This window comes from Panthera uncia, chromosome D4, assembly GCF_023721935.1.
Source record: "Panthera uncia isolate 11264 chromosome D4, Puncia_PCG_1.0, whole genome shotgun sequence".
Taxonomy (NCBI): domain Eukaryota; kingdom Metazoa; phylum Chordata; class Mammalia; order Carnivora; family Felidae; genus Panthera; species Panthera uncia.
This window is the reverse complement of record NC_064807.1, coordinates 12,572,512-12,586,243: the sequence shown is the minus strand read 5'-3', so window position 1 is coordinate 12,586,243 and position 13,732 is coordinate 12,572,512. Positions and strand designations below refer to the sequence as shown.

The following is a 13,732-nucleotide window of genomic DNA, read 5'->3' as shown; positions in this document are numbered from 1 at the left end:
TTCACGAGTCATTATCAGGATTAAATGAGTGAATTCACATAAAGCCCTGTGAAAAATGTCTGAAGATAGAAAAATCCAATAAATGTTAGCTCTGATTATTACTATGGATTTACATAATCTATAAGCAAGGAGGTTGGTGAATGACTTCAGTCACTATCTATAAGTGACTTGCTATGCATGAAGGTACTGTGTTAAGTCCCAGAGACACAATTTTCATTTCTTTATTCAGCAAATATAACTAAGCTCTGGACAGGAATAATAGGTTGAGGAGATTATATCGTCTAGCATACTGTTGAGTTGCTTCACACCTTGAAATCTTCCTTCCTCAATGTTTCAGCTTTATTTAGGGATTAATAGATAATTAATTAATTACTTACTTAATTAAAATCATCATGAATAGAAAGGATGTGATTTGCAAAATTTTGCTTTACTACAGAAGTTTATTTTCTCCATAAACCTCAGGATGTTAATTTTGTACAGTTGAGAATTGTTGTTTTCCAAGCACTGTGGTCTTCAGGGAAGTATACTACTCTTTATGGATTAATTTAAGAGTTTTGACATTTTTTTTTTTTTAAAGTAATCCCTATGTCCAGTGTGGGGCTCAAACTCATAACCTCGAGATCAAGGGTCACATGCTCTGCCGACTGAGCCACACAGCCAGGCACCTGAAGAGTTTTGACATTCTTGAGTGAGAATACCACCCAAGTCTGTGAGGGCCATGGATTTTTGGCCGTACAAAGCAGGAAGAGGTATGGACTTTGGGGTCAGAGACACCTGACTCTACTCTTCCACTTAAATAATGTGTTCACTCTTCTGAACCTCTGTTTCCTTCTCTGTAAAAAAAACTAATAATATCTCCATTTTGGAGGATGTTGGAAGGCTTAAATTCATTCATTCACTCAACAACTATTTTTTTATTGAACACGTACTACATACCAGACATTCTTCTGGGTACAGAGACTACAAAAGTAAAACAAAACATTCAAGAATCCTCATCCTCATAGTGTTTACGTTGTAATAGGATAAAATGTGGTGAAAAAGTAAGTTAGCTTATATAAAATAAAACACTTTAAAAATTAATTCTTGGAGCACCTGGGTGGCTCAGTCAGTTAAATGTCCTACTTGATTATGGCACAGGTCATGATCTCTCCATGAGTTTGAGCCCCACGTCAGGGCTCTGCACTGACAGTGGGGAGCCTGCTTGGGATTCTCTCTGTCTCCGTCTCTCCCTGCTCCTCCCCCACTCTCTCTCAAAAATAAACAAAAATTTTAAAAAATAAATAAATAAAAATCAATTCTTGTATCAATGTAAGCAATGCTCATGTCACTAATAGAAGGCATAAGAAGAATTTAACAGTGGCAGAGCAGAAATTCAAATTAGAATCTGCAGTTATGTACCGAAGATATTCTGAACAAGGAAAATAACATAGAAATGAGTTCATTGCTAGGGAAAAGATTTTCAAATTACCTTTTATTAGGTAATCTTAAAACAGCTGTTTGGGTATAAAATACGAATGTACAATTTTCTAAGCACGTAAATAAAAAGCAGCAGTTTAGTATGTCTGCTTGAATTCATACTCCTCAAAACCTTACCAAAACATTTATTATAAAAATCAGTAAGATTGCTTAACACGTCCTAGAAATTTTCAGGTGTGTGTACATAAACATTTTCAAGCTTGCTTTACGAAAAAAGAGTGCAATTTCTAATCCATGTGTTCATAGTGACTTTCCCAAGTAGTTCAAAGGGGGGAAGAAAGAAAGTAGCATTGCCTTGTAATACAGCATTAACTAATACTGACTTACCCTGGGACATTCAGGAAAGATCCTTAGTTATCACATAGGGTAAAAATATTTAATAATTAACACTCCATTTCTATGAATAAAACGTAGAAAATAAGATTTTGTTTTCTTAGACTAACTCGTTACCGTGAAAAACTGCATTCATTCTGCAGATACTGACACCTCACGTTATTACTTTAAAAACAGCTGCGATACTTGAAAGTCAAAAAGAAACCCACGAGACATCTTCTCCTCCCAATACATTCACTGAATGCAGATTTAAATGACACATCTCATTTTGATTGTGCCCTTCCATTTGCATACTTTAAAGTGACTGCAATATAGTATATTTGTATTTCTAACTGGAACCAAAATTAAGATGAATGATCTACGCAAAATCAATAGCCTGTATTTCCGTAACAGTTGTCATACGCAAAAAGGAAAAAAAAAAAAAAACAACCCAAAAACCAAAAACAAAAACACCAAAAAGCCCTGAGTCAGTATTTTTTGCAAAAGTAATGAAAAAGAATACTGTGCTGTGAAGTCGTTTTATAATTCACAAAATGGTTAAGACTGTCCGGTATTTATTTGTTTTGTGTTCATTTTGATTGAAGAGAGGTATGGCTCTTGTTTAGTTTATCCAATTCAGATCATTTCTTAAAACTCAATTTCATTTAAATCCTCAGAATATCCTGATGACTGCTGGGTCATATCTTCCATTTCTGTCAGGAAAGACAAATAGAAAATAGACAAAAATAGTTTTCTCTGTTTTTATTATAGAAAAATTCTTAATTTGCATTCTTATGATTTGAGACTATTGCAAAATCCCTTTTCAATCAAGAGGATCTAATTGGGGAAAATATTGTTACCTGAACAGGGTCCTGCTTGAAATTTAACATCATCAATGGCAATATCACTTCTTATTGACACTCCCCGAATGGCTTCAAAAATTACCTGAAAAGTAATGAGGCCTGAATTTAGAAATGGAGTCATCTTGGGGTACCTGTGTGGCTCAGTCGGTTAAGCGTCTGACTTCGGTTCAGGTCATGTTCTTGAGGTTCGTGAGTTTGAGCCCCGTGTCAGACTCTGTGCTGACAGCTCAGAGCCTGGAGCCTGTTTCAGATTCTGTGTCTCCCCACCACCCCCCCTCTCTGCCTCTCTCCCACTCATACTCTGTCTCTCTCTCAAAAATAAATAAACATTAAAAAACATTTAAGAAATGAAGTCATCTTGATAAAACAATACTCGTCAGGGGAAGATCCATGTTGTGTGGGTCTGGAAGCTTAGACTGTTGTTCAACCTCCTTTAAGGAAAAGACTACAAAATCACAAATTCAAATTTAGGTACAAAAGAGTACTTATTTGGAATTTTAAAGAAATGCACAATAAATTACTAGAGTCTTGGAGATTTAGGTTACTTCTGAGATCTCTTTAGGCCATTAACCAGAAATGCTTACCTAGAAATGCTTCCTGGTGGTGACCTAGTTTCTCTTTCCCACCTCGAATATTCTAGACCCAGCACTCACAGGGCCTATGAAAGTCATAGGCCCAGAAGTTTAAGTTTTCTTAGGCTCTCTATAAATCTATGGTGATATATAATCACTAAGTTTACCAAAAAGGCAACGGTTCGCTTATTGTGTTAAATACCATAACATCCAAGAATAGCCCGGGAGGAGAGAACCAGTTTCATACCTTCAGATCCTGAGAAGAAAATAACTGATCAAATATTCAGGTTCTAGGGAAAATAGCTTACATTACCAGCTCTAACGCTGCCCCAACAATGGTTAATAAACCACTGAATACTCCAGGGAGGCTTGTGGGTAATGAAAATTATCCAGAAGACACATTTGGTCTACTCACTTTATGAGCAAATGACTCCCCCTTGGACTAGTTTATGATTTAAATTAAATCCAAGAATATAAAGCGGATAATTAATAAGCATATGAAACTATCTTAAAATTAATGACTCAAAGAAGCTTTAATGACAGATATGGGCAAAATAATATTATTAAAAATTCTAAGGACACAATCCCAAACAAGAATACAAATAAATGGTTAGAAGAGGAAAAAAATGTCCTCTAATACATCTAGATAGGAGGATATATGAGTGCAGTTAATAACCATTTTGGTTTTCTGGACACCAATAAAATCTGGTTTTTGACCACCAAGTCTACAACGGAAGTATAATAAACAAATTACCTGATGGAATTATATTCTGAAGAGTCTGTGGTTGGGCCAAATACTTGATTTCATACAACCTTTTCCTCTGAATTTCCTTACTACCTGAGTGGTAACTATTTTATACCATTATGATTTTTCCCTTGTCCTATATATACACATTCTATTAGTAAATAATTGTGGTTATTTAAGAATTAGATAAAAATTTATTTTTTTCCTTCAGTTTAAGTGTACTATTTTTCCAAATGTCTACCAAGTCGTTAGGACATAAATACTAAGTTGTTTGGCTGCAACTACTTAATAAATGAAACTCTTAGGTATTACTTTTGGTCTAGGAACACCAGGAAAAACATTAATGAGACTAAGCATACCATGAACAAGAAAATTTGGAGACGTGGTCCTAAATGAGTACCTAGCACATAATAATACTTACTAAATGTTAGGCAGTATAACGAACAATATGAATGATATAAATATTTCGATGAGCTAAGAATTTGTCTAACACATTCTTTCTTTCAATGGCATCAAAATAAAAGAACCCAGGGAGGAAAGAAGAGAGAGCACAGGAGGAAATGTTAAGCAAGGAATCCAAAGGAAATAAAATCAAGTTGTGTTTTTGATCAGTAGCAAGTCAGGTACAGCTTAGCACTTAGGAAGGAGCATGATTAAAAGGTTGCCACTTGGTGCATTTCCCCTACAAGGATGGTAGGATGATTGGAATGTCATCTGGAGGCCACCCACTCACCTCCCCTAGAGGATGAGTCTCAAACCAACAGTGGCAGTACGACACCACTCTGAAAGCCATCCACACCTGCCCACCGCCACCAGTGAGGCACACATCTACTCCTCCAGCCTTGTTCTTTTTTCTGAACTTCAGTCTCATCACCTATGCTCACCTGATGCCCATGTGGATGTCTGACACAGAAAACTATGATGTCTGAAAAACTCACTTGTTAATTTCCCTCCCATGCGTACTGCCTTCGCACCTCCAGATGTGCTCTACCGGAAGCCTTCCTCAACTCAGGAAATGGTAACTCCATTCTACTGGTTACTCAGGCCAAAACTCAAGGAGGCATCTTGATGCCTCTTTCTCTCAAGCCCCACATTCCACATGTAAGAAGTCCCCTGGGCTTCTGATGCATCTCACCCCTGCCACTCACTCTTTCTGCCAGCACCACTGCAGTAGCCCCCAAAGTCTCCTTGTCCCCTACAGTCTATTCTCCACATAGTGGCTGGAGTGATCATTTAAAAATATAAACCCAGATCACATTACCTTAAAGCCATCTGATGGTTCCTCATTGCTTCTGGAATAAATTTCAAACTCTACCATGATGTTCAAAGCCTTTCACAATTATGCCCTGATACTTCTTTGATCTCAGTACCTGTTTGGCTTGACCTATTCTTTTCCATAGCACTTACTATTATTAATTAAAAAAAAATTTTTTTTGAGAGAGCACAAGCAGGGGAGGAGCAGAAGGAGAGGGAGACACAGAATCTGAAACAGGTTCCAGGCTCTAAGCTGTCAGCACAGAGCCAGATGCAGGGCTCAAACTCATGAACTGAGAGATCATGACCTGAGCTGAAGTCGGACACTTAACCGACTGAACCTCCCAGGTGCCCCCCCACCATAGCATTTATTATAATGTACTTGATAGTACATTATATATCTTTGGTTTACTTTTCCTTTTTTAAAAAATTTTTTTTGAATGTTTTTATTTATTTTTGAAGGAGAGAGAGAGAGAGACAGAGCATGAGCAGGGGAGGAGCAGAGAGAGAGGGAGACACAGAATTCAAAGCAGGTTCCAGGCTCCGAGCTGTCAGCACAGAGCCCGACGCGGGGCCTGAACCCACAAACTGTGAGATCACGACCTGAGCCGAAGCCGGACGCTCAACGGACTGAGCCACCCAGGAGCCCCTGATTTACTTTTTCTACCTCTCCCCGACTAGACTGTCAACTCTAAAAGAAGAGGAGCTTTACGTGTTATGTTCATTGCTGCATCCTCAGCACTTAGAATAGCCAGCAGTCAACAAATATTTACTAAAATGAGATATTTTGGCCTCATACTCTAGGAACTCAGTCTGGATGCCAATGTAACTATTGAGAATACCAGGGTTGCCATGGTGATATGAATTAGACCAGAGATATTTGGGAGGGAACATATTTTTAGAAATAATAATATATTTTTATACTTTGGGATTTTAAAATTTATAAAACCCTTTCACATACATAACCTCACTGACCCTCTAACTCTGGTGATGTCAGCATGGCGGGAATTATTACCCCATTTTGAAAATGTACGAACACTCTCAGGGAGGATGAGATTTCCCCAAGATCACCCAGGGCTTATGACACCCAGGGGAATGAGTTTATTTTGGAACTGATTTTCTTCTTTCTCTTCTGAGTGGTGTTCCTGGAAACAAATTGTAATAAATTCATGACTTGATCAACATACTGATGAAGAGAGAGAGTGTGGAACCGTGGCTTAGGGATACACACTTGGGGACCAGTCAGATCTGGGCCTGAATTCTCACACTGTCCGTTACCAGCTGGACCTTGAGTTTCTCCTTCTGTCAAGAGGAGCTACAAGATCAACAGGAAGAACTTACGTATAGCTCCTAGTGCTGTAAGTGCCTGGCACGTAAAAGGTGGCCAATTTATTCATGTGGATGTGTCTGTGTTTTATTAGACACTAAGATGTTTTGGAGAGACTAGCTTCAGCCTGGTCTCCAGATAGTCATTTGGGATTCCTGAGGGAATCACTAAATCCAGAAGGAAATTCCTCAGGGTAGATTCATATCTGTTCCATTCTAAGACAAAGGGAATGGTCTGGAGTCTTGGTTCTTACAAAGTTGTGAGCTAAAACTCTCCCAGGCCAGGAGTGCCTGGGTGGCTCAGTTGGTCAAGCGTCGGACTCTTGACTTCAGCTCAGGTCATGATGTCACAGTTTGTGAGTTTGAACCCCGAGTTGGGCTCTGTGTTGATAATGTGGAGCCTGCTTGGGACAGTCTGCCTCCCCCTCTCTCTGCCCCTCCCTCCTCACAAAATAAATGAAAATAAACTTAAAAAAACCTCTCAGGCCATTCTGCACCCTTTGAATTTGAATACCCCACGAGGGTAGAGGGTAGATACCAATAGATGCCTAATTACTTCTGGGATCAAAAACCATTTCAAACAACCAGCTACCCAGCAAGTCCAGCATATTCAAGGCCTTGTACTCAACTTCCTGGGATTAGACGCTGAGAAGTCACCTGTTCCCCAGAGGTCTAGTGCATTAGCACCCTTCGGGAATCACAAAAACATCAACGCTCGGGCTGCACTTGACTCAGACCCACTTGCTCTGGGATAGAGATGCTTTGTCTTTAGTGTGCATCTGAATCATCAGGAGGGCTTGTTAAAACATAGATTTCTGGACCCCTCCCCCAGAGTATCTGGTTCAGTAGCTCTGAAGTGCGGCCCGAGAGTGTGCATTTTAGGTCAATGTCATTTGAGGTGGGTTTGCACTTCAAGCATTGCTGCTGGTCTCAGGACCACACTTGGAGAACATCCGAACAGGGTAGAAGTAGGGGTGCCCAGAGAGCCGAACAAAATTAATCTACCATCTCAGAATGGTGATCAGTTATATTATTAAGCTCCTGAATGATCTGCTTTTCTTCCGTAGTGGACATTAAAGCACCATCCAAATCATTTCTGGAGCTATCTGTTATTCTTTCCTAAATCTCTAGACAGGTTTATCCATGCCAGGATAATGGGCCACCCCCAGATAATGGCTCATTTGCCCTCAGTCACTTGTTCTTTAGCAACAAAGCAACCTCGATGGCCCTGCAACCTGGCCCCCTGAACTTTTGCAATTCCTTCCCATTTAGATCTGCAGGAAATTCAGGGTGTTTGTGCGATGGTATAAAATAAAGCCCTTATTCTGAACACCTCTTGCAGGAAGATTTGGGCTTAGACCAAACAAGCCAGTGGTTAAAGCGGAGGGGTGCTGATCCAAGAGGTTGATCAGTCAGAAGCAAAGATGAAGAGGAAGCAGGGCTTTTAGTAGAAGGTCACAGCTGAGAATTCTACAGAGCAATTTCAGGAATGTCAGGGTCCGAAGGTTATCTTCCCAGAGGCTTCTGGAGCTTTGGCTCATGGTAGGCAGGGGAAGTCAGTAGCTGTCAGGAGGGCCTGCTCACCTCTAGACCAGATGGGCTGCTCAGCCTCACCCATTGGCATTTGAAAGGCTCTTTCCTGTCACTGCCTACAGTCTCTCATAGTCTAGATGCTGTGGGATGGAGGTCTCCTACAGCACACGAGAAAACCCAGGGCAAGACTCAGGAATTGGGACCGGGATTCAGTTTCTTCTAAACCCATGCAGACAGAGGCTTAATAATTGACTGCGGACCATGCACTCTTAAATAGAGGGTTGCAACCAAAGCCCTCGTGTGTGGGTAATGACGAGGGAAAGACGCAGCTGGAAAATACTAATTAGGTAATACCATGTTTAGAAGAAAAGGAGACTGTTTGGGAGACGTGCGGGACGCAGAGAATACACTTGACATTCAGAATGTGCCAAGACAAAAATAGCTACCCTTTCATCACTGAGTTGCAAAAATCACTTTATGCGTAAATACCCAAAGCTTTTTCTCGCCGCCTAATCTCCCATTCACTGCTTAGATTTAATCAATAGAGACTAATTATGTTTACTTTTAAACATGTACTGTCTTTATCTATGACCCTGAAAACAGAACAGAACATTCTCTTTGGTAGCAAGAAAAAGATCAGAAGCTCACAGGAACATTTGCTCTCACTTCGTTCTTCTCCCCTTTGGCTTACCTGGTGCTGGGACTCACAACTGTATTCGATCAGCGCCCGTAGCCAGGAAATGCTCTGTTCGCCTCTTCTTCGCCATAAGAGGGACTCTTCACCATCGCCTGCCCTTTTCAAATAAACACTCAGCAGGCCAGTCCCTGCTCCATACATGTGGTAGAAAAAGGTCAAGCAGTGTTTTCCGGTGACTCCTCTCAGAGGCCAGGACAAGAGATGTGCTTTTTGTCCATACACCATGTGGGAGGCCTCGATGTACATGTAGTACCCTGGAGAGCAAATATAAAACCAGGCATTATTATTATTATTTTAATATGAAATTTATTGTCAAATTGGTTTCCATACAACACCCAGTGCTCATCCCAACAGGTGCCCTCCTCAATACCTATCACCCACCCACCCCTCCCTCCCACCCTCCATAAACCCTCAGTTTGTTCTCAGTTTTTAAGAGTCTTTTATGGTTTGGCTCCCTCCCTCTCTAACCACTTTTTTTTCTTCCTTCCCCTCCCCCACAATCTTCTGTTAAGTTTCTCAGGATATGCATAGGAGTGAAAACATATGGTGTCTGTCCTTCTCTGTATGACTTATTTCACTTAGCATAACACTCTCCAGTTCCATCCACGTTGCTACAAAAGGCCATTATTTCATTCTTTCTCGTTGCCACATAGTATTCCATTGTGTATATAAACCACAATTTCTTTTTCCATTCATCAGTTGATGGATATTTAGGCTCTTTCCATAATTTGGCTATTGTTGAAAGTGCTGCTGTAAACATTAGGGTACAAGTGCCCCTATGCATCAGCACTCCTGTATCCCTTGGGTAAATTCCTAGCAGTGCTACTCCTGGGTCACAGGGTAGGTCTATTTTTAATTTTTTGAGGAACTTCCACACTGTAAAACCAGGTATTATTATAAAAACCATGGGGTGCCTGGGTGGCTCAGTCGGTTAAGCGTCAGACTTCAGCTCAGATCAAGACCTCGCAGTTCACAAGTTAGAGCCCTGCATTGGGCTCTGTGCTGACAGCTCAGAGTCCCGGAGCCTGCTTCAGATCCTGTGTCTCCTTCTCTCTCTGCCCCTCCCTGCTCACTCTTTGTCCCTCTCCCTCTCTCAAAAATAAATAAACATTAAAAAGATGTTTTTTAAGAAAGAACAACCACCACCACAAGGTATCTTTCCTGCTTTCTCTTTTGAGTAGCGTTCCTGGAAACAAACTGGAATAAACGCATGACCTGACCACCATACTGATGAAGGGTTTTATAATTTGGGGGAGTATGTGTAATCCAAGAGGAATACATATGCTACAAAATGTGACCCGTCAAAATATTTTTTTTCATTTAGTAATTTAAAATTCAGTTTTGTATAGAGGATATAGTTAATGTTATTACTATAATACTAGTATTATGCCACTGAAATGGTGATTACCATAGAGAATTTATCCTACTGATTCATGGATAACATTCTGGAGCTTCCAGACATTGGTTTAGGGGAGAGGGCATGGATTTTGTAGTCCAGTAGGTCTGGGTTCAAGTCTTGATTCTAAGATTTGATCCTGGACCAAGGGATTATCATCTCTGAACCTACATTCATCATTTTGAAATAAGGATTAAAACTACCTTTATAAATATTTACATATATTATAATTATATATATATATATAACTATAATGTTAATTATATAACATTTCCATTTTCCTTTCTTAATTTTAATTTCTTTTTAATTTGCTGGTTTCAGACAGAAACAAGATTTGTCTGCACATTAAGAAAACAAGGGTGTGCTTGAACCAGCTTCCACTGGCTCCCAAGTCCACTATGTGACTTTTGCAGGTAGGTCCAAATGACTTCATGTTGGTGGTCTGAAATGGGACATGATGGATGTCCCACTTATCCCACAGAAACTGGACATAGCTACAAATCAGCCACAGCCCCCAACATAGCTAGTTAATGTCAGATAATTACTATCCAGCTACTGAAATAAAGCAATATATGAAGAGTAACTCGTAGATAAATGCACTAGTGATATAATTCTGTATCCCTGAGACTCATTTTATTATTTTTTATTTATTTATTTTGACAGAGATAGAGAAAGAGAGAGAGACAGCAAGCAGGGGAGAGACAGAGAAAGAGGGAGAGAATCCCAAGCAGGCTCTGCACTGTCAGCACAGAGCCAGGTGCAGGGCTCGAACTCACGAACCATGAGATCATAACCTGAGCCGAAATGAAGAGTCGGACACTTAACCGACTGAGGCACCCAGGCACCCTGGCATGCATTTTTATTGTCTTCTTGGCCAATATCGATTTTCTTATGTACGTGATGTAAAACATAATCTTTACATGGTGTTATGTCTGTTATTATTTCATGCAGAAATTAATGGCCACACTGAGGGCAAAAAGAAAGAGAATGCAAATAACACACGCAAACGAAATGGTTTCTAGGCATCTTTCTTTACAATTTGACATTCAATCAATTAGCTCTAGTCACTTCCCAAAATGAAGGGCTTGAAATATTCCAGCCAGAATTGATCAGAAATATCTCCATCTGTGCGCCTTTAGGGCATTCCTCCTTTCCCTCTCTGCCACTTCCACAAACACAGGGCCAAGAAGTCCCACAGGTTAGGAAACCAGTGGGTAGAAAGAGTTCCGCTTAGGTGCGTCCGGTCAGATTGTATGCCCCGTGTAACCCTTTTCCCCAGGGTTCCACTCAGTAAAGGTGTCGCCCTGCAAAACCGTGCCATCAGAGTCACGGGATGCGGCCTTCATCAACCGTCATCCCCGTGATCTCCTTTAAAATATCAGAGGGGCACCTGGGTGGCTCAGTCGGTTGAGCGTCTGACTTCGGCTCAGGTCATGATCTCATGGTTAGTGGGTTCGGGCTCTGTGCTGACAGCTCAGGGCCCGGAGCCTGCTTTGGATTCTGTGCCTCCCTCTCTCTCTGCTCCTCCCTTGCTCACACTCTGTCTCTCTCTCAAAAATAAATAAAGACTTAAAAATATTTTTAAGTATTAGAAATGATACTTCCAGTGTTTCTGGAGTGTTGACCAATGACGTCCTCATCCCGAAACCGACCATCAGTATTCAGTCCTCGTCATTCTTGTCTCCTCCACAGCACTTGAACATAATACATCACTGCTGCCTCCCAGAAGTACTTTCTGAACTTGGTTTCCAGGACACTGTACTCTTCTGGTTTTTCTCCCACTTCACTGGCCACCCCGTTGCTGGTCCACCCTTTCTACTCTGACCTCTTGCCCTCTTGGAGTGCTCCAAGCCCCAGGTCTGGAACTGCACTATTCTTACTGATTACTGACTCATTGGGTGATCTCAGCTTGTCTCGTGGCTTTAAAAAAATTTTTTTAACGTTTATTTATTTTTGAGACAGAGAGAGACAGAGCATGAGCGGGGGAGGGGCAGAGAGAGAGGGAGACACAGAATCCAAAGCAGGGCTCTGAGCTGCCAGCCCAGAGCTGGATGTGGGGCTCGAACCCACAAGCTGTGAGATCATGACCTGAGCCGAAGTTGGAGGCTCAACCGACTGAGCCGCCCAGGCGCCCCTCGTCTTGTGGCTTTTAATGCTGCATATGTTGTATCACAAATTTAAATTTCCAACCCCTTTGCTGAAACCCAGACGTGTTTATTCAAACCGCCTAATGGACACCTCCCTTTATGGTCAAGTGGACGTCTCCAGCTGAACACCTTCAGAACTCAGCTCCTAACAGCCTTACCCTAAAACCTACTGCATCCTTTCTGGTTGGCCAGGTCCCAAACCTGGAAGTCCTGCACCCACCCCTATTCTCCTCACATCTCACATCCAGGCTATCAGGAGCTCCTGTCAGCTCTACCTTCAAAATAGGACAGACTCTAGTCATTTCTCTTCTCATGACCTCCGTTGCTACCTCCTGGTCCCAGCTGCTGTTACTTCTCACTTGGATTAATCCAACACTTTACCTGTGAGTCCGCCTGTGTCTACCCTTGTTCTCTACAGTCTAATCCCAACATAGTACCCATAATGAACAAACGCTAAATCTTACCACTCCTCTGCTCAAAACATTCCATTGGTTCACCATTTCCCTCAGAGTAGATGCCGAGGGCCTGGGAATGGCTTTTAGGGCCCTATAATCTCCTGTCCATTCTCTTACCTCTTATTTCTACCACCTTCCTCTCCTACTGCCTCTCTCCTTACTCATTCCGTGTTGTGTGGCCACACTGGTCCATTTACCTTTCCTGGAATATAGTCAGTATGCTACTACCTCAGGGCCTTTGCATGTGCTAATGCCTCTGCCTGGAATGGCTTTCCCTCCATTTAATCTCAGGTCTCACTTTATCATCTCTAAGTCTTTGCTCAGATATTTCCTTTTCCACTGGTCCCATTCTGACTACACTATTTCAAACTTCAACCTGCCTCTGGTACTCATTTCCTACACTCTATTATTTCCATAGCATTTAATTGCCTCTTAACATACTGTACTTTTGGGTTTTTTTTGTCCATCTCCCTTCCCTAGAACATACAAAGGCAGAGACATTTTCCTGTTTACTTCACTGCTATGCCTCCAGCTCCTAGAGCAGTGCATGGAACATAGTATATACTCAATAAGTATTTGATGAATGAACAAATGAATGCATTTTCTTCAGCAGCTCTAAGCCACAAACCAGTTGGGCCAAGGCCAAACTATATGTCCAGTTTTGTGAGGGGCTTGGCAATGAGACATGCACTTGACCAGGACGCTCCAAGGCAAAAGTAAAACAAATACAAGTTTTGATAAAATTAAAGTGATATCAAAGCAAATATTCTCAAACTAGTTCCATGTCATCCAATGTATTTTTTAAACCAAACACACACACACCACACACACACACACACAATCATTTTTGTACATTGTTACCTTCATTTTTTTCACTGGCAAGAAAATTGCTATGTAAGAATACTGGGGTTTTTGCATTTTCAGCAACGAAAGGAACTTCTATAATTCTTTTCTTT

At 41.1% G+C, this 13,732-nt stretch overlaps 1 protein-coding gene across 2 annotated transcripts in view; it reads right to left on the bottom strand.

The window, feature by feature from the left end:
• Nucleotides 1–1,685: 1,685 nt before the first annotated feature.
• Nucleotides 1,686–13,732, bottom strand: part of MAMDC2 (MAM domain containing 2) — a 151,427-nt gene continuing 139,380 nt past the window's right edge. Inside the window, exons 12-14 of one of the 2 annotated variants that reach the window (XM_049633690.1) lie at nucleotides 8,773–9,032; nucleotides 2,649–2,733; nucleotides 1,686–2,501 (exon numbers count right to left, since the gene is read on the bottom strand). In XM_049633690.1, the coding sequence (XP_049489647.1) occupies nucleotides 2,437–2,501; nucleotides 2,649–2,733; nucleotides 8,773–9,032 (410 nt within the window). In that variant the 3' untranslated portion in view covers nucleotides 1,686–2,436. Of the gene's footprint in view, nucleotides 2,502–2,648; nucleotides 2,734–8,772; nucleotides 9,033–13,732 lie in introns of those variants that run through there. The other variant, XM_049633699.1, reaches the window with a different exon arrangement.